The sequence below is a fragment of the Parasteatoda tepidariorum genome, chromosome 2 (assembly GCF_982258835.1).
Source record: "Parasteatoda tepidariorum strain Cologne lab strain chromosome 2, Ptep-v5.0, whole genome shotgun sequence".
In the NCBI taxonomy this organism is placed as follows: Eukaryota; Metazoa; Arthropoda; class Arachnida; order Araneae; family Theridiidae; genus Parasteatoda; species Parasteatoda tepidariorum.
In genome coordinates, this window is record NC_141756.1 from 60,192,170 (window position 1) to 60,213,323 (window position 21,154).

At 28.8% G+C, this 21,154-nt stretch overlaps 1 protein-coding gene across 3 annotated transcripts in view; it reads left to right on the forward strand.

The window, feature by feature from the left end:
* The first annotated feature begins 8,292 nt into the window (after nucleotides 1-8,292).
* Nucleotides 8,293-21,154, forward strand: part of LOC107446192 (phospholipid-transporting ATPase ABCA3) — a 65,817-nt gene continuing 52,955 nt past the window's right edge. The window contains exons 1-2 of one of the 3 annotated variants that reach the window (XM_087157402.1): nucleotides 8,293-8,569; nucleotides 13,009-13,130. In XM_087157402.1, coding sequence (XP_087013528.1) covers nucleotides 13,083-13,130 — 48 coding nt within the window. In that variant the 5' untranslated portion in view covers nucleotides 8,293-8,569; nucleotides 13,009-13,082. Of the gene's footprint in view, nucleotides 8,570-13,008; nucleotides 13,131-20,081; nucleotides 20,207-21,154 lie in introns of those variants that run through there. The other 2 variants (XM_087157403.1, XM_087157404.1) reach the window with 2 other exon arrangements.

The following is a 21,154-nucleotide window of genomic DNA, read 5'->3' on the forward strand; positions in this document are numbered from 1 at the left end:
TCACTTTTCATTTTTGAAAGCTGTGAAAAGCTAGTAACTTGTAAATAATTTTACTATACTACACTAATTTAAAATTGTGTTCAAATTTCAATAAAGTTAAGGATATAACTTTATATCAGCTGTCTTAAAAATGAAAATTTGTTTTCATAAAAAATTTTACTCAATGATGAAATTATTTATTATATATAGCTTGTTTTATGTATATATTTAAATGAAAGAATAATAATAAATGCTTACATAGATAAATTGTCAAATAATATTGTCTCATTCCTTTAAATAAATTACAAAAGGTATATTAGAGTGCAATTTTTTTTTAATTTTTTTTTTCAATTGATAATGCAATCAAAATAATTTTTCTCAGAATGTTAGTATATGTTCGATAAATTTCATTCTTTTCAGTAGAGACGAAAAGTGCTTAAAAAATTTTATTTTTTGAAAGGTAAGTTTCTAATTAAAAACAAACTCATATATAGTATCCGATCGAAGCTTTTCTGAAAAGACGCGGTAAGGATTCTCGTTGGACTACTAAGGATTGAGAGGGGTGTGTCGTGCTGAGGCCTTCATTCTAGGAGGTGTTGTCTCTGCCCAGATGGCGTATTGGAGTGTTGCGATCGCCTATTGTTTACGTCAGCATTTCAAACTTTTTTTCCTTTTTTTTAGCCTAATAACCAAAATATCTAATTAATCAAGAAAATAATTGATAAATTAACATCAATTAAAATTTTTTCCTTGGATTGTTATTGCTTTTATTGAATGCATTAAAACCTATAAAGTAAACCAGGAAATTTCAAATGCAGAAAAAATGTGTTCGAAATATCAAAATGCCAATCAATTATTGCAAGATAACTATCCTACTGCATAATTCTAAGTAATCTTGCTATATTTGTTTGCATATTGATATTTTGAAATTTTTTCAGCATTTGAAACCGCATTGTTTACTCTGAGTTTACATGAACTCACTTTAAATTACTCATGCTGGTGAAAAAGAATTTAAAATTTTGAATTTTAAAACGGCACTCCAGTTGACCGTTGAAAGGGGATAGTTTTTAATAAGGAAAAAAGTTTTGATATGCAATTTGGATAAATAGTTTAACCAAATAAAAACGTTGTTGTGTATCAACTTTTATGTTGATAAAGAACAGAGGTGTGTGGATTCTCTAGGAAAACTCTTCTATGAGATGCATCCGAAAGGAGAAATAATGTAATAACTGGCTTATTTTTATACAAAGTAGCTATTCTTTTGCAAATTTTTTTAATTTTCAATAAAATAATCTAAAATGCTCTTAAACTAAAAAAAAGAGAAATAAAAGTATTTAAATATTAATGGTTTAAATCTCAATTATTGAATTGGTTTGTGAAAATCATATTTTATTCAACATAACATATGGATGAATGACTGAATGTAAACAATAACGAGATTCCTCGAACCGGAAGAGATTTAGAAAACCTACGGTGTATCCCTCCGCTTATGTTATACTTACGAGGGGGTGTGTGAACAGGCTTGATATTCTAGGAAATTTTATTACTGTGATTTGCGTTTAAATTTACGAGTAATTTTACCATTCATAAGAGTTTTTTGCAATTTATAAATTCTAACAAACCGTTAGAATTTATAAATTGCAGAAACAAAATTAAAAGTGCCTAAAACAAATTTAACAAAATAATATCACAGCATAAATAAAGTGTAAGGTTTGCCATAATTTGAGCGTCATCCCTTATTTGACTATATTTGTGTAAAATAGCAACATCGGTAAATTTTTGGGTAGCATCATAGCAAGCTTGCGGAGTCCTCCAAATTCATTTGTTGTTTGTTTTGTTAAAAGTAAGATTGAAAGAACGTATTATATTGAAAACACTACAAGTATAATAATATTCGATGGTGATTTTTTCAAGATTAGGGGTAAAAATCAGTCGGAAGTAGTAACCCGGAAGTCTTACGATGAATTTTAACACCTAGCGCCACCTGCGCGTATCTTTACATGGTCAACCATCCATTTCGCTTGAGTATCATCTAGACTCCATGGTATTTACCTAAAAAATTAATTTTCTGTTAAAATATTAGATTTAGAGTTTATTTAGAGTTTTAGTGTATCGACAATTGGATGCTTCTTTCGACTTGAAGCCTGGGGTAGCTGCCCTTTCCCCCTTTCTGTACGCCACTGATATACATAATTTGTTTTTTACATAAAAATCTTTATTTTTATTATATTTTACTGACATTGAAATAGCAGCATTATAAATTTTCTCTCTATAGTTTTTTTTTAAAAATTAGCATACTTGTATTTACTTTTGTGTATAAACACAATATCTATCATATTTTTAAATTTTTTCTTTTATGTTTACTTAGTATTTTTGTCTGTACTAGTCACGGAACGCTATATCGATACTCTTACAGCTCCAGAACTGTTATACCCTGTTACCACTAGCTGTAGATAATCTGGATTGCCAGTAATCTAGATTATACGAAATCCGATCGTCAAAAGATCGTCAAATGATAGTGATTACAGCTAATCTTTTTTTTCTTCCTGAGATGAACTGCTGAAAAAGTGTTATGCTTCATCAAAAGGCGTTACACAATCGGCAAGGGGGATAAATGGAAAAATTTTAGCTCTACTAACTGTGACGATATATGTCTTTCAATCTCTGGTACGATTTTGAAGCGTTTGATTAGAGCTATGCAGTCGGTGGTTGAAATATTCGAATTCAACTCCGACTGCGTACTTTCCCGAGAACTTAATTCTATTTCTGGTCCATACTCAATTAAAATTTTACCAAATTCCAGGAAAATATCAATTGTTACAACATCATCTTTAACCATCTTCTTTGTAACACAGTTTAATTAATACCAATAATTTAACTGTTAATTCGATTATATTTTAATATTTAAAAAATCTCTATCTTTTGTTCTTATATATATATATATATATATATATATATATATATATATATATATATATATATATATATATATATATATCACACACAATATTTTTTAAAACAAAAACAAAGAACAATATTTTTTAATGAGTCGAGGATCCTTAAGATGAAAAAAGTATAAATCAATACAATTTTAAAAATTTGAAAAAAACAAAAAATCAACAACAGCTTTTCTATGATTTTGCGCGAAAGAGTAAGAAATAAAATATTAAATGTAACTTATGAGAATCGAGTTGATATAGTCTAGGTTAGTTTTCCAGATATTATGTCCATTTTATTTAAATTTTATCTCAAAATGTGCTGCAAGAATTTCCTGTAAAATTTTTAAAGAAAGCAGATGAAGAAAGCGGTGGTTTGTGAATAATAATAATAAAATCAAATAAAAAGCTGACTTTTCATCGCTTTCTATAAAAGTTTTACAGAAAATTCTTGCAACACATTTTAAGATAAAATTTATACAAAATAGACATAGTGTCTGGAAAGCTACCTGACACTATTAACTCGATTCATATAATTTAAACTTTTTAGTACAAAACCATAGAAAAGTTTTTTTTTTAATTTTTAAAACTATATCTTTAATAATTATTTCAGATTTGTTTTCTCAAAAATTTTTGCAATTGTCAATGAAGTTCTTTTACTTCTCTCAAAATCATTTTATGAAAATATTTAGTCACAATATATTTACTTCTTAAACATATTCATAAATAATAATACGATTTAAATTTAACTGAGAACGATCGTTAATTGATGCTCTACGTATTGTTTTAGTTGAGAGAGGATTTTTGGAAATTATATTTTTTTGAATATTTAGAAGATCATAAACATGTTGCTTTTTTCTTCTTCTCTATATACTGAATTGAGTATTTTTTAAAGTCAGTTTGCATTAATTTTTATATTTTGCGTATTTAAGTTATGGTATTTATTTAGTAAACTGTATTTATTTTATTGAAGGTTAAATAATATTTAAAATGACTGAATTTGAAATGAGAGAAGGTATTTGAAACAAATCTACAGTTGTTTCTCGTTGTATAAATTTTATACTTTTTGAAAAAAACTTTTTTTTTTTCAAATGCTTCTGCGTCAACTGAAGCAACTGTTGGTATCAACTCATTTTCAATTTTGATATGGCAGGTTTGTAGAAAGCCTCTCATTAAATTATACAAAAAAAAAAAAAAAATATCAGCAGAAGATAGATCATAGAAGTACGTGAAAAAAATAAGAGCTAAACAATTCTAAAACGATACATTAAGGTAACTTTTAAAATTAAACCGTTCTTAAGTGTGCATTCGGCTTGATTACTGAACAAAACATTTTATCTATCGCATAATTATCTGCATTTTCAATGACTGCAAAAGTTACATTTTACTGATTCCCTGGTGATATTTAAATATTGTAGATAAGAGAAGTGAGGCTTGAAATTTTAAAACTGACATTAAAAGGCACAAAGTTGAGAAATTTGAAAAATTCATATTTTAATATTATTGTAGAATTAAATATCAATTTTATACAATTTCTAACCCATTCATTAAAAAGGTTAGAAATTACCACTGTTACATTTTATTCTTATCTTGTGACTAACTTTAATACTTTTGTTTTTCTCTTTTTTACTCAGAAAGATAATGGAGATACAATTGTTTGATTCTTTTTTTGTTCTTCTGAGATAAGAATTGCTGATAAAAGAGAAATAAATGTCAGGTGCGGGAAACGAAAGAGTTTAATTTTTTTAGGGAGTATATTTGATGTATTACTCAACCTTTTTTCTTTTTATTCAAAGTTACATTGAATGAATGAAATTGCGCATAAATTGGTAAAGAGATAAAATGTATGTATAGTGGGAATTTCTTGCTCCGTCTTTAACACAGCATGTATAAGTGTGTATAAGTTGGCAATCAAGTGTCACTTGTCGTAGAAGTATTTTGATTCTGCGTCGTTAACTAATAATATATATATATTTACGGCTGGAGGCGTATAAAATTACCTTTTTCTGTATTTTTAATTCTGACGGATACGCCAATCCCTGAACATTAATGTTGTTAACGCTGTAGAAGGTGGATAGATATGTCTCCCTCAAAAATTAGAGATTTCAAAAAGTTCCACCCCTTGGTATCAGACAATAAAGAAAATTCATGATCATCATTGATTTAAAAATAGTAAATTGAAAACAAGTCAAGAAATTAAAAAATATGATTCGTTTTAGACATATTTAGCAGATGGAAGATATTTTTTTTCCACTTAAAAATTACAGTAAATGATACAAGTTTCTGAAATATTGAACACTGTTTTGAAAGCAAAATAATTAAAATATATATTGGAGAAAACCTACTACAACAAGTGTAACTATTACAAATAAATACAGAGCGAAAAAAACTTATATTTATATTAAAAGAGTTTTTAATTCATAAGTGGATCGTCATTTTCCTGCCTGATTCACATTTTTTTAAATTAAAAATGATTAAAGAGGCATGGTTTAAAAAATTGAGGTAGGAAACATGTAGGAAATATTTTCAGGAACTTTTTAAGACAAAAATCTTTTTTAAAGCTCTTTTAAAAAAAATTTAAGAAATTTATGAAACAGTAACTACCAGTTCCCAAATTTGTACTAACTTTCGACTTAATTAACATGCTCACTTAAGAATTTAATATTAAAATAGTGTTTAAATTTCGTATTAAAAATTTTAGACATTTAAAAAATGACTACCTGTTTCCAACTCTCTTCTAATTAGTGATTTATTAATATATATTTATAGCAAACTTTCATTTAGAACTTTAATATCCAAAGGAGTTATCTATTTTTTATTCTAGATTTAAGAAATTTAAACAGTGACATCCTATTTCCAACTCTCTTCCAATTACGAACCTATTGAAAAACTTTTTTCGCACTTTTAGAACTTTGATATCAAAAGGATTGTTACATTTCTTACACAAAATTTAGGAAACTTAAAAAATGACATTCTATTTCTAACTTTCTTCCTATTAGTGATTTATAAATTTTCTTCGAACTTTTACTTAGGACTTCGATATCCAAAAAATTATGTATTTCATATACAAAATTTAAGAAACTTAAAAAATAACTACACGCACCCGACTTTCTTCTGAAAAGCGACTTGGTAATTCATTTTTTTTTCAAGCTCACAATTCGAACTTTGATATCAAAGGGATTTTTAAGTTTCTAATAAAATATTAAAGAAAATTGAAAAAGTGACTTCCTGTTCTCGACTCTCTTGTAATAATTAACCTAGGGAGTCAATAAATTTGTGTCAATATATCACGCAAAATTTTGATACCAATAAAAATAGCATGTTGTCGTGACAATGAATTTGGTTTTGCCACAGATATGCAATGAGAAAATGTCGTGCAGTGTGCTAAAGAATATTTTGAGTCAATCTATCAAGAATTTCGTGATGAACGTAGTTTACGTACAATGCCATTTAGATATTTCTGTCTAGGCAAGTTTCTACCCTTATAAAGCACGGCCAGGGTCGTTTTCGTCTCGGCATCTTTTAAAGATTTGATGTGAAATTTTCATAAAAATGCTGAGAAATGGGATTTAAGCGAGTTAAAAAAGATATTGATGTTATTCGAAACGAACGAAAAGGACCCTGTAAAACGATGTTAAATGAAGAAGACCCTGGTTGTACTTTAACGTAAGTATCACTTAAAGAGTAAGAATCACATAAAATAATTTTTAAAATCTCTACATGCGGTTTTTGTCGTGATTGCTAGTAAACATAGTGATTTCTGTACACTGAAAAAAATTTAATCAAATTACTGTAAAAAGTATATTTGTAAAATCCATTTTACAGTAAAATCCTTTTATAACGTAATATCTTATACCGTAATTTCTACAGTAATATTAATTTAATTATATTTATTCAATAATTTTACAGTAAATAATACTGTAAAAATAATGTCGCACCAGATTTTTTGTTCGTAAAAATTTCACGATAAAAATAAATTTAAAGGTAAAATGTACTAGTACCTTTAGTGCCGGTACTTTTTACCGTAATCTGATCGATTATTTTTTACAGTGTGGAGGAATTTTTTTTTTTAATAATGAAAATTTTTAATGCACATAATTTGAAAGCAAACACGTATTTTTAAAACTTCAAATGAAAAAAAAAATCTTACATGCGTTAAAATGGAAATTTTCATGTTTAAATAAGTAAGTACCTAATTGCATCGTAATAAAATTAATAATTTTAATTCTCCTCTTTTATTGGCTAATAGGAAGATCCTTTCTGCGCATTGTGAAATTTAGTTATAAAATTTAAAGGATTCATATCACATGTCATTCATATCGCATCACTTTTTATTTTATTTTATGAATAGGTCTGAAAATTTTAAAAATTGTTCTGAAAGTTTACAAGAGGTGATAAAAGTTATACTTACAATTTTTAGGAGCTTAACCCTTTGTCGTAGACGGGACACCGGTGTCCCTTATATGTCCGTTATTATTATAGATTATTGGAATTATATTTGTACTAAAATATAAAATCTAAGAAAGTAGTTTGAATTTTTTTAAATTGATATTCAAAAATTTATCAACAATTGATTTTGTAAATTAAAGAAATTTCAATGATGAATAAATTGTTTCTCTTAGATCTAAATAACTGCAAATAAATGTGAATTTGAAAAAAAAAGGAATTGAGATTGACTGGAAGTGAGCTGTTTTTGGAAGATTTTACCTTTAACGCAGAAGAAGAAAAAAAAAGACTCCTGTGATTCATGTTGTATTTCCTAACTATAAATTATTCAAATGCTAAATACAATATTTTTTTTACTTATTTTGACCTAAGTTAATACAAAATAACGAAAAAAGTATGAAGATTATTTTTGATAAAAATTCTGCGTCAAAGTGTTAAACATGTGCAATTTGTATAAAATTAAAAAGACCCCGTATTTCTTTCTTGCCAAAAAGGTTATTGTAGTTGAAATAGGAATTACTGTATTCGAGCTATATTTTTGATTCAAGAAGAAATATAATTTGTGACACGTGATTGCTAGTAAAGCGAAGGAAATAATTTAATCAAAATAAATAATCGTTGAGTAATGCTTATAAATTTCGTTACTGACTTAGATAGCATTCTTAGGATGAGTTAAAATATAGTGTTGCCTTTTATTACATTTTTCTTTCCTTTCAATTTGTAATTTAACCTATCAAACATTATTATGCATGGATGAAATTATCATGTGATTTTTTTAGTAATATTTTTAGGAATGGGGAATGAAGTAAACATTAATCGTATTCATTTTCTTTTAAAAAATGTATAAAATTTTATCAGTTACCATGGAAACTTATCACACTAAGCTGCTTCATTTTTAGATTCGCTGTAATAAAAAAAATATTTCAGAACTGTTTGGAAATAACACGTTGATACCGATAAAAGATAGTAAACCATGCGCACTACCCACTATACTTTGAAGTTTTGATAACGCTTCTTTTAAATAATCGATTCACGATTCAAGGATCCTTTTCGTTCAAAAAATAAAACAAAGATTACTTCATTGTTTAACTGAATTCAGAAGTTCTTATTTAACCGGAAATTATGTATATTATGTAGTGTGACATTTAAATAGCTAAAGAAATCATAGGATTGCAATTGCATTGTTAAATTTTTTTTCTTCTCAAAACGTAAGTATTTAGCATTTTGTTTACTGATTTTAAAACGTACTTCCAATATAAATTAACTAATGTGTGTGCAGTAATTATAAATATGTTTGCATAAATTGAGCAGTTTTAATTGTTTTGAAGAACTCATCAAAGCAATAATGGTTGAACATTTCTTTTAATCAGTATTTATTTTTCAATCAATCTTATATACTTTTTTTTTTTAAAAATAGTTATTATTTTCTGCCATATATCTGTTCAAAAATGGATTCCACAAAAAAATTTCACATTCAACTATAGCCCCTTTATGTCTGTTTAATCTCGAAAAATTGCTTTGAGCTTATTAGTTCATTTTCATAATTTTACCTTTGAACTATGATGGGCGTATTTCAAGTCGCAGTAGACGGCAGTGAAGCCCATTTCTTGAATTATATCAAGTCCTATCTAAATTACACTATTCATTTGTCTTAAATTACAGCTAAGTAAATTTTCCGCAGTACTTTTAAATAAAATTATTTTTACTTTTTTAAAAAATCTAACCTTTTATTATTCTATGGAAATTATTTTACCAAATAGAAATGCATTTTCGTTACATATTGTAAATCTCCCCTATAATTATGAGCAATTTTAGCTGTATACATATCTGTCTCTGTTTTTTTTTTAAAATTTCAATTCTGATAATTTAATGTTAGAAAATAAGTTTCTTTACGCCGTGGAGTTAAAGCTCTTACCTACCAATGAGATGACCCACGCTCGAATCCCAGCGTTGGTTGGTCGATACAAATTTTGTTCCCGGATCGTACCGACCACATGAAATATCCTCAGTGATAGACGGATCGTGGGTTAGAATCCCCTTCCCGTCGGACTAACCGTGGGAGGTTTTCGTGGATTTCCTCTCCATGTAATGCAAATGTGAGATAGTTCTATAAGATCATTGTATGCCAAGGTTCCATCGATAAATTCCTCTACGATGGTTAGTTTGTCTTAATGCTTGATCCAAAAGTTCCCACGTTTTCTGGATTGGGTTCAAAATTACAAGACTATGAAGTTGAACGTTGAAAGTCACCTTGAGTCATTGGAATCGACTGGGGAATCACGCCAAACATCTGAAAATTTATTTATTTGAACAGTGTATTACGCCTCATCCTATATGGATGAGGCCTAATAATATGGTATCAAGATCAATATGGTATCAAGATCAAGTAAGAATTAACAATAAAGAAGAATAGAAAGAATTCTCCTAATCTCAATCGCAAGATGTTACAGAACTGCCCCAACTGCAGCACTCCATATCCTTGCTGGAACTTTACCATTTGATTTAACCGTAAAACTTGAAACAAGAATTCCCAATATTTACTTTCATGAAGAGGAAGATTACGAGTATCAAACTATTCCGAAACTTAATATAAGACATCCAGCGGAGATAATAATTATTAATTTCGAATACAACAAACCAACAGGAAAGGTAATCGAGATATACACTGACGGATCCTAACTTAGGGCTCAAAATGAATTTAGAACAGGATGCGCTTTTATCGTCTATTCCGACAGACATGTAGTGGAAAATCATGCCTTTAGACTCTTTGATTTTGCAACAGTGTTCCAAGCTGAGTTATGGGCTATCTACCAGTGAATAACTTGGATTTTAGATCAAAACCTAACAGAAACAGTAACACTCTTTACAGATTCACCATAAGGTCTACAGGCCCTCGAGTACACCGACAATTATAATGACATAACTGATGCAATTAAAAAGATGCTCGTATACAGATCAAACATCCCTTTTAACTGGATAAAAGCGCACGTGGGAAACGAAAAGGACTACTAGGAGGGAAATAACAGAACTATTGATCAACGAATGGCAGCGAAGATGGGACAGTGAGGAAAAGGGTAGACATACTTATTAATTAATTTCAGAGGTTAACACCAACAAATTAATAGCAAATTTTTTTCTAAATCAATTCCTCACAAACCACGGGTCTCACGGAGAGCACCAGGTGAGATTTTTTGGCAAGGGAGCACTCTGTGTCTCCTGCAATACTTTTGAAAATCTGGAGAATATTTTCATAAACTGCAACAAAGACCTTCGGGAAATTTTTTTCCCTGGACATTTAAATTATAATCGACTTAAATTATTTTGGAATCAGAAGAAAGTCAAACAGGGAATCATTAAAATATTGGAATGAGAGAACTTGAATAGACGGCATTAGCTGGGTCCCATGGCTAGTCTTTGTTAATGAGGTGTATTAATTGTATCTCACTGCTAACAATTCTCTGTGTGCTCTTAGTATTTTAATTTCATTTGAAATGTTTTTTTTTGCCATCTTGTAACCTTTTACAAATACTGTACTTGTGTTTCTTGGAAATGATTTTCAATTAACTTATTGTTAAAATTTTGTCAAATTTTTTAACTCTTCATGTTTTGAATTTCCCCTCGTTCGAAATATTTCTTCACGGCTGCGTCGCTGTAACTCTTCTATATGAAATTGTCGCTGTTTACATTGGCTATGTGCAAATTGTCGCACTTTTTAACATCGCAATAAGTTTGCTACTTTTATTCAATGTTTTCACTGTTTTTATTGTTCTCTGTCTGATGCATCGCCTGCATGTCTGAACACTCAAACTCCTAAATTTTGTTTATTGAGTAACTACTTTTGTTAATTTTGAGGATTCACTAAATTCCTTGCGGCCTTCTGGTTGGGGGTAGAGAATCTTTGGATCTTGGTGAGGTTGCTGCTCTGCGCGTGTGGCGCCCAGCCTACATCAACCCAGGGCTAAAGAGAATAGAAGGGCTGGTTCACTCCTTTGAAGTATCTCTAGCCGCGCCGATCCTCCAACGTCACTCTAGTGACGTCACTTTGGCACAAAGCTCACACTTTTACTTCAAGAACGCAGCGTTTGGCCTTACTAGCTCTAACTAATATTGGATCATTTCTTTTTGCGAGATATTCTAAGACATTTGTTATTTTCTATAATGACTTTCCTCAGTTTTTGTAGTGAATTTACAAGAATATAAAACTATTATCGAAATGCCAGTTTGCGCGATTGCAACTTGCAAAAATTCTGATATAAAAACAAAAGGAAAAAGTATAATTTTTCGCGTGTTCCCTAAAGTAAATGAACAACTATGTGAAGAATGGATTCCGAAATGACACAGTTAATATAAAACAGCAATACGTTTATTCTGTCGTAAAGAACTTTTATAAAAATTCATTATCTAAATAGAAACCGCCTCGTTGCTTCATAAAGAAAGGCAGGTGAAAAGAATTAAATAATAGTTAAAAGAAAATTAAAATGTAAGTAAAAAGTATAAATAAAATATATAGTATATAGTTGAAATTCTCCTAATTTCATAACATATTTTTTAATGTAGTTATTCTAAATATTTATGATTTTTTTAAAAATTATATTCTCTTCAATTTAAATTTCTATAAATTATATCATCGTAAATTTAAATGTCTATAAACAATTGCAAAATTTCTAATGTCATTATGAACCTAAATTATTATTTTGTTTCAGTAATTAGCGTTTAAGGTTGATGTTTCCTAATGATTAAGTATGAACAAATTGCTATTAACGACATATTTTAAAATCAGGGATTCTAAATTTAACTTAACTTATCGTTGTAAAAGAATATGTAGATAAAAAAAGTGTCGATATATGCTTTCATTTTTCTTAATAGTTAAAGTTAAAACTGAACTTTTTAAAATAAAGTATTTATCGTGTCATTTTCACCAACTAGCAAAACATTTTTATAAGTTTAAAAGGGTATTTTTTTTAATATAATAACCAAGAAAGTTTTTTTTTTTTGAACTATGTTTATGAACGGAAATAATGTGTTAATTACGTAAAGTTTGAAGGCTAATAACCAGAAAAAGTCTAACTTATTTTTACAAAGAGAAAGATGCAAAGTTATCATATCTTTGCTTGCGATCTCCGAGATCTGTGGACACAGTGACGTCATGAGAAGGGAAATCGTAGCTTCAGCTCTAAGAGCGGAGTGAACTAGCCCTTGTATTCTCTTTAGCCCTGACATCAACCAGGGTTTTCCCTGAAGTTGCTTTTGCCTCTCTTTCCAATTATTCTGGGGTGTTGCCATGGATAGTCACCAAGCCTTCCTTTTTGTATCCTCTTTTCCCCCCGCTGAGTAGTCACCTGCGCGTACTTTGAGTCTACAGTATTCCCCGGATGGCTCCTGACGGGCGCGGAACGGGGTTAAGCTTTGATTGAAAGTCACTAACTCAGAATTGGTCAGCTGTTCAACGCCGGTTGTAAAATGAAGTATTTTTTGTTTCTATTTGACTGTGGCTAGTAAAATGTTTTTTTTAAAAATCATTTTTTAATTTTTCATCAGTTTGTAGTCATTAAGACAAAAGTAACTTGAAAAAAAAAAGAAAAAAAAACTGACAAAAACAACCGTTCTGTCTAATTCTCAAATTCAAGGGTTAAAAATATCATTTCAGGATAGATGCCCGGTGTGACATTCCCTTAAACCTCCACGTAAGAAGGACACAATTCATGTGAGGTTTTATAAGGCATGGAAATACCTTTAAACGACAGAGTGCCTGCGCGACAGCAGTCAAAGGTTAATATCATATCATATGCTATTTTATCTATTTAGTTCAGTGTGTATCAAAATGCTAGGGCTATAAAACCGAAAGTTATGCTAGGAAATATGGTTTTATTTTGTAGAAAGTGCCGCAAATTAAACAAACAAGTTAAGGCTCAATTAGTAAGACATTTTTCCAGTTTTTTTTTAATAATAAGTTCCTAAATCCTACTTATCATGGTTCTGCATGTTTTTGTATACAATTTGTTTCGAATTTTACCGACTTCGGGGAAAAAGCTTTTGTTAAGCCTCTACTACAGTTGTACTGTCTTCTACTTATAGATAATGAGTAAAAATATATTCTGATATAGATTCAGCTTATAGATAATTGGCCCATATGACTATTCACATTTCCATTAGGCTGTAATTGGACCAGTCTATGATATGTACGTCATTATTCTGAAAGCATTCAAAAATAGATTTTGAGGTTAGCATAGGAGCTTTTTCATACAAAGAATGGCTTTAATGTGCTTTGATTAAGAAAATGTTGTTCTAACAGCTGTTGAGCAAACGATTGTCTATTTATTCTTTCTGCACGTCTGAATCCAACTCACACAATTACCACTAACTTGCCTCTTTGAGAGTATCGCTTAAATGTTCTATACATAATGGACTGTCATTTGGTTGGTTCAGGTCCATTTTATTTTCATCACTAAATGCTATAGGAGGCCAATTTTCTTTCATGACCATCACATGAAAGAAAATTTATTATCCATCGCGTGCAAGTTCCAATCGCTTTTCTTTGCGGGGCAATTCCATATGTGACGGAATGACATTTTGACTTGAAAAATAACATTTCATTTAAGTTTCTATGCATCTAATTTCAAGTAAACATTGTTTTTTCTCATGCAACGGCATTATTATTGGCATAATGCGATTCATAAACTAAAAAAAAAGGATTTTCTATCTTTTTAATTTTTAATTTTACGAACTTTTTATTTGTGTGACGGAATGACATTTTGGCAACCAAGCTTTCGGCATGCTGCTTAAAACTGGTAGTTTCTGTGAATTTTGCAGCTATTATTTTTCTGAACTGTTTTTTACTTTTAGTATAATGTGTAAGCAATGTAAAATCTGAATTTGGAAAATTAACCTCAGGTTGGCTAGCAGTTATTAGCATCTATTTGCTGTGACGGAATGACCGTGACAGAATGACAAAAAGTTTAGTGGAAGAAAGTTTTTATTTAAATTTTTTTTATTAATATGCAAATGATTAAAAGAATGTAACAGATAAACAGGATTAATGTGTATGTAACGGATAAACAGAATTAGTAAAAATTTCAACAATTTGAAAATTAGCTTGTCTCTGAAGAGGTTTTATATCTAACTTGCCAATTACACATCTTATCTTCTTTCTCAGGAAATTTATGCATAAATCAATTTTTGTCCCGTCTTCCTTTTAGAACTTTAACAACTAAATGGTCTATCAAAGTAATTTGAGCCCCATATAAATGTTCCTTTTCTGAAATATGGGACAGTGATTAAAGAGTCTCTAATTTGACAGACTTACTTTGCTTTTACTTTAATTATTGTCAGTTTAATCACATATATAATCAATGTTAATTCAAGGTATAACTAAATAGTTTTATTTTGAACAAAGTAATGGTGAATTAAATAAATCAAACAATTATAACTCCGCCCACAAATAAACTGCTAAAGAATTACTTTGATTACCAGTTTTATCCTTTTGTCCTGATCGATACGGTTTTATACTGGCACGTATTTGTGACAGTCAGCGCGAAAGGGTTAAATAGAATAGCTGGACAAAAACAAAACTTCAGCAATTTGTTGCTTCGACTTTATGAAATCATAAAATTCTTTTGCATATTAGGTGCCGTTTTAAAGCATCCAACGCCTTGTTTGGCTTTTTAAAACAACCTCACATTTACGTGGTATTTATAGGCGCATGTGTTGTGAGGTATTAATAAAATACACTTAACAAAAATGAAACACACTTTACATCATTATCTGCTTCTTTAAACAAATGAAAAGCCTCTTTTAGTGCACTCTTCGTTACTCTGTCAGAGTTTGTATTATGACTGAATCCTTCATGCCACCTGGGGGCTTGTAACTAATATCATCTTGACAGTTAAATTTTTTAACCAAAATAAACAGCTTATCGACATTCACTTAATCTAGTTTCTTTTGAGTTGAATGTTAAATACTTCTCACATTAAGACTGAATTAATTTTTTTAACTTTATTGTTGATTTTGGAAGTGAGTGTGCAACTTTTTTTTACGGCTTTACAAAGATTTAGGGGGAATTTAAATTATTTGTATGTGAAGAGGTTGGTAGAATGAGATTTTTTCTTTGTTTACACAATCTCTGCACAACATCTAAGCTTTTAAGTTCAGCTTTTGTGGCGGAAGCCTTCTTATCTGCTTTTCTGTCTCTGACTTTTTTTCCATCGTATTATGGGGATCTTGTTCCTTTTCAATATTCTATCTGTCTTTCAACAGTTGTTTTAGCCATTAGGTTAATTGAAAAGTAAATAATCTAATTTTCTCTAATTTTTGAATAGGCTTCTCAAGGACTCGTTTTGTCATTCTATCGCCGAGGATGTGTCATTCCGTCACATTAATTATTGGAAATTAATAATCAAATGCATAAAATTTTATAATCTCTCATTGATTCTTACGCCGTATCTGCTTTATATTCCAAAATATACACAGCTTCATTTTGAAATTTAGTTGCAGTTTAAAAAAAAATACTAAAACATGTGACGGGATTACACAAAAAAAGTTACTTTTATTTTATATATTAAACTTGAAATGACTATGTTTTAAATGTTTAAATTTTGTACTATATGCATAATTTTATCAAAATATTGCAAAAGAGAGATACATTTATTTTATTTTATAAGTGTTTTTCAAGAAAACAATTTCAGCACAAATGTGAACAATTCACTTGTCAGCCATGTGATTACTTTAGAATACTGCTAGATTCAAAAAACTTAAAATTATCAAAAATGAAACATGAATAAGTAGACTTTGGCTATTTCTGAATATATTTTTAAAATCAAAATATGCGATTCATAAAAAAAAAATTTCGCTTGAAAGTTGACACTTTCATGGAATTGCCCTGCGCTTTTTAATTAATATAAGAATCAATGGTCACTTTCAGTAAATTGTATTGCCGAAGTTCTTTACCCTTTCATGGATTATACATTTTACTATAGTTGTCGATTCATTTTATCTGCTCTTCAGAATCCGGCTCAAACAACCACCAGCAGCTTGTTTGTTTGAGAATATCGCTTCAATGTTATATACACAGTGCCTGCCTTCTGAACTGTCCAGGTTGATTTTCTTTTCTTCACTAAATGTTATAAGATGCCAATCTTTTTTCCTAAACATCACTTAGTGTGCAAGTTCCAATAGTTTTTCTTTGTGAATCAATATAGAAACCGATGGTCGCTTTCAGTAATTTATATTGCCGAAGTTATTTACCATTCCATGGATTGTAGATTTTAATAGTGGGGGCTTTTGCTGTCCTTCTGAAGTAGACAGTTTTGTATTTCTAAACTACGATTCTTTCTACGATATTTTTTGTTAGGATGTCCCTTTTAATGGGTGCCCAGATGATTTAAGGACGGTAATGATGTTTACAACATATTGCGATCTGTTCAAAAGTTTAGTTATTGTTCTATTATACTTTTTCATACTTCTTGCATCAATATCCAAAAGCTCAAACAGCAAATGGCATAAAAGATGATCCAGTTCATTTAAATACAATGTTTAAACATATTCAAATGTCTTTGCAAGTTAGATTAAACAATGCCATATATCGAACTTTTGTTGAGATAAACGTTAGGTTGTAATGATTTACCCACATAAGTATGGCCAATCTTTTCAAAGCAGTATCAAAATGAAAACTTGCATAAAAAAAAATGTATCCGGAATAGTTGTAACGACTATTGTATAATCATTTCTACCGAAATTTCTCATTTAATCATGAATGGAAAATATGAAAAATTTGGTTTGACCTATCATTTCGATACACACTGTAGTTGTAAGAAATGATCACGTATTTATTATTTTTCTAGAACTATTTAGGCAAATAAAATTTTTCTTTGCGCACAATCGTAAAATATATTTATCTGAAGAAAATACAAATTTTTTTTTTTTGCATCTATTTATTATACAATTTAACGAAGACTGACCTGAACCTTACATTATTTTATACTGCTAGGCAGCTTTTTGCTCGCTTTGCTCGCCCACCCCCGTAATTAATTCTTATTCATTATTGTTTGTATCTTCTTAAACGTCAATAGCTTTAAAAAACAGAGAAGATTTTAGTTTCAAAATATGCAATTATTTAAGCTTTAAGAAAAAAAATTTGTTCATTTCAACGAAATAAACGATTACCTGGATTTTATAAATAATCATCTGCTCTTGAAAAACAAAAAAACTTACCTAAGGAATACAGATTGTGAAATTCAATTAGTGGTAATTAATGAGAAGTAATTTCCCTCGTTGAAAAGAATTAGAACAATTCAAATAGGGATATGTTTGATCGTTACTCATAACAAATTTTTTAATTTAAAAATTTCACTATGAATTTTGAGATCTGTATCAGACAACAAGTAATTTGTTTCTCTCTCTTTTTGCTAATCTTGGTAGGTGCACGAGCTTTTAAAATAAAATTAAAAAAAAAGATATTGGGTGGAAAAAATAAATTTTCCACAACAATGGATTGATAAGCAAATATCTGATAGCAGTCAATAAAGCAAAAATCTGAAAAATAAATCGTGAAAAAGCACTTAAATTTGCAATAATTTTTGAACAAATAGGAATTAAAAAATAAAAAACTCTCACAAAAATTATAGTTCAAAATAGTCCTATCAGCACATCAAGTTCCCACTCTGTAATTGCATGCATTATAGAGGGAAATAGAATGACCAACATGTTTTTTTCACTACAAATTTAACAGTTAATAATTCTCGAACGAACAATCGAATTGCAATTTTTTTTATTCCATCGAAATCTTTCTACATTTTTCAACACATCTTAGTGATTTCAAGTTCTTAAGTCTTATAGATTTTGAGCAGCAAGAAAAATGTAATGTTTCGCAAAAAAGAAAAAAAAAATTAAAATTAAAGCACTAAAAGAAAAAAAACCCTTCAGTACTAGGTTCATAAAATAAAGTGACCCTTCCAGCATGACAAATTTCATCTGTGTATTTGCATTCTTGGTGCCTGTAATACGGGGTGAATGGTATTTGTTTTTAATACATTTAACAGTTGATATATCTCGAACTATTTATTGAATGGTAAATTTTTTAGTTCATTGTAACACCTTAGTCGTTTCAAGTCTCGGAGTCATACAATTTTTGTGCTGCAAACAAAATGTAACATTAAGTTGAACGAACAAAACAATGGCGGCATCGGTGGCTGTCTTTACGATTTTCTAATATAGAGAGATAATTTAAAATTATTTTTAATTACGTAATTTAAATGATAAATTTTTTACCCCTCAGAAACGACGGAATAGCTCTTAAGAAGTCAAAATTTGCATACATCATTTCTCAAGAACTGTTCTAAATACATATAAGAATCAAAAAGTTATTTTTTAAAATTAATCGAATTTTTGTTGTTATACATTCTTTTATAATTAATTACAAAAATGATCAAAATAATTAATAATTTATTTTTCAATTATGTTTCCTAATTTTTCACATTTCTCAGAAATTATTAATTTGAAATCTTAGAAAATATATAGAGAATTAATGAAATTTTTTTTAGATGAAATTACTTTTAAAACAAAATTCAATGTTAACTTCCAAGAAGCAGCATTTTCTTTCAGCAGCAACTGTAAAATTAAATTGTTATGCTTCGATGTATGTTGTCTCATTTTCAAAAAAAAAAAAAAAGTGACACTAACTTTTAAACATGGAGTAATTTACATTCATTAGAGGGTGGCCAGTCAATTGATTCCGATTTAAACCCGATTGATGCCAATTTTGTTCCACTGCCTTCAGAGTATGATAGCCAAAATTAAAAACTAAACCAGTTTTTTTAAGCAGTGAACATTATTCTTGTATTTTCTTGTCTTGCAATATCTAGTAGATTAATCCTGAATTTTCGTGTATTCGCAAAGAACTTCGTATAAAATTTTTGCAAAATTACTTAAAACTCAGCGCTTTTCATTTTCCGTCCAGTTGACTAATGAGTGATAGCCTTTTTTAAACTTCCCCTTCTTTTGTTATTGATGAATTGAATATAATTTTATAATAAAAGTTAGGCAAACATGCATTTCCATTATTTTTTCTGATTAATGTGGGATCTTTTAATTACGAAAGTAAAGTTAATTTTATATCTTATGTAATTTTTGTTATCTGAAACTTAAGAAATTAGCAAATTTGTAAATTCTTCATTATCCAAAAATAGTTGTAACTAGCAATTTTTAAAAGTTTTCTTTAATTTTTAGGATAAATATTGATGATAAAAATTGACGAACAATAGTAGTACCTATAAATTCAAAAAGCATGAGAATTTTCTTTTAAATAGTGATAAATATAATAACAGATTATGAAATTACAATTGATAAGTATAAATCTATACCGATTATAAAATTACCGATTGCAAAATTATCGATTATACAATTACCGATTATATAAATTACAGTTTTTAAAAAGTAACCAGAATTAAAAGAATAAAATAAATAGAGGAATGTTTCTTTAAAAGAAAAATAATAAAAGCAGAAAACTTAAAGCAACGCATTTTTTTTTATTAAAAAGAATTAACAGAAAATTATTAATACTTTAATACTCATGGTATACATTTTTTGATGTCAAACAACTTAAATAATTTTACAAAACAATTACCTTCCATTGCTGGCTTTTCCGAAATCCGGTTACAACTTTATTCATTTAAGCTCACGTGACAAGTTGCAGTTCTAACAAAGTGAAAGTAATACTTAAAAAGAGAAAAATAACGCATGTGACAAGACGGAAATGCAGTCATATGTAACAACCTAATACATTGTGATTATGTACATTTCGTTTTAAACTTCGAACTGTGTTTTTTGCTGGAAGCAGAAATACATCTCAAAATGTAAGTGACTTATAAATTATAAAAATATAATTTAGGCGTGCATTAAGAAGAAATTTTTATAAATAACTTAAGAAACTTAAATAATTGTAAATAAATAAAGAATGGTTTGTTAAAGATTTGCACTTGAATATAAAAAAAAATTATATTTAAGATAACATTTTTTTAAAATTTAGGCAAAACAAAAATTTTACATTCTGGCTTCTGTCCGTACATTTTTCATATAAATTGCTAATATAATAATTAAAACAAGTTGTCGTTAAATGGGAATTTTATTAATTTCATTGTTTAGTAATAATTTACGAAAATATATAATTTCTCATTTGGTGCATTGCAAATAAATTAAAAAAACAAACTAAGGTGTCGAATTTTTGAGTATTTTAATCTCTTTAAATATGTCAATTAGAGTAATGTTTAATTTCATGCTGATTTGCTAACGATAACGTTTTAATTAATCATTTGAAAATACAGGGTGATCCGAAAAAAAAAGCTCAAAAGTAAAATAAAATGGAAAAAGAAAAAAAAAAGATTAATAAACATGCTGCATTCCAATTAGAAAATGTTTTAAATTTATGAAATCCCAAGTTTGATATCTTTGTTCGAACGATTTCAGTTATTTTCGAGATAATACAGTCCCTTATTGGGATGGTTTTTTTCTATCTACCCTGTATTCTTAATTGATCAGTTTAACGATATTGTTTGCAAGTCAGTATGAATAACTGTCACAAAGTTATAAGTGAATTTATGAATAAAATTTATAAACACTTTTATTAGGTAAATACTGTATTAAATCAACTCTAATTTATTATATTTTTTATTTAATTCAAACCAATCTTTGTTATTTGTTTGTCAGATAGATACAACTACTCGCATAATGACCCATTAAAATAGTATATTATATGGATATTTTAAAAAGGCAACCACTGAAGTACACATACTTCTACATATCCT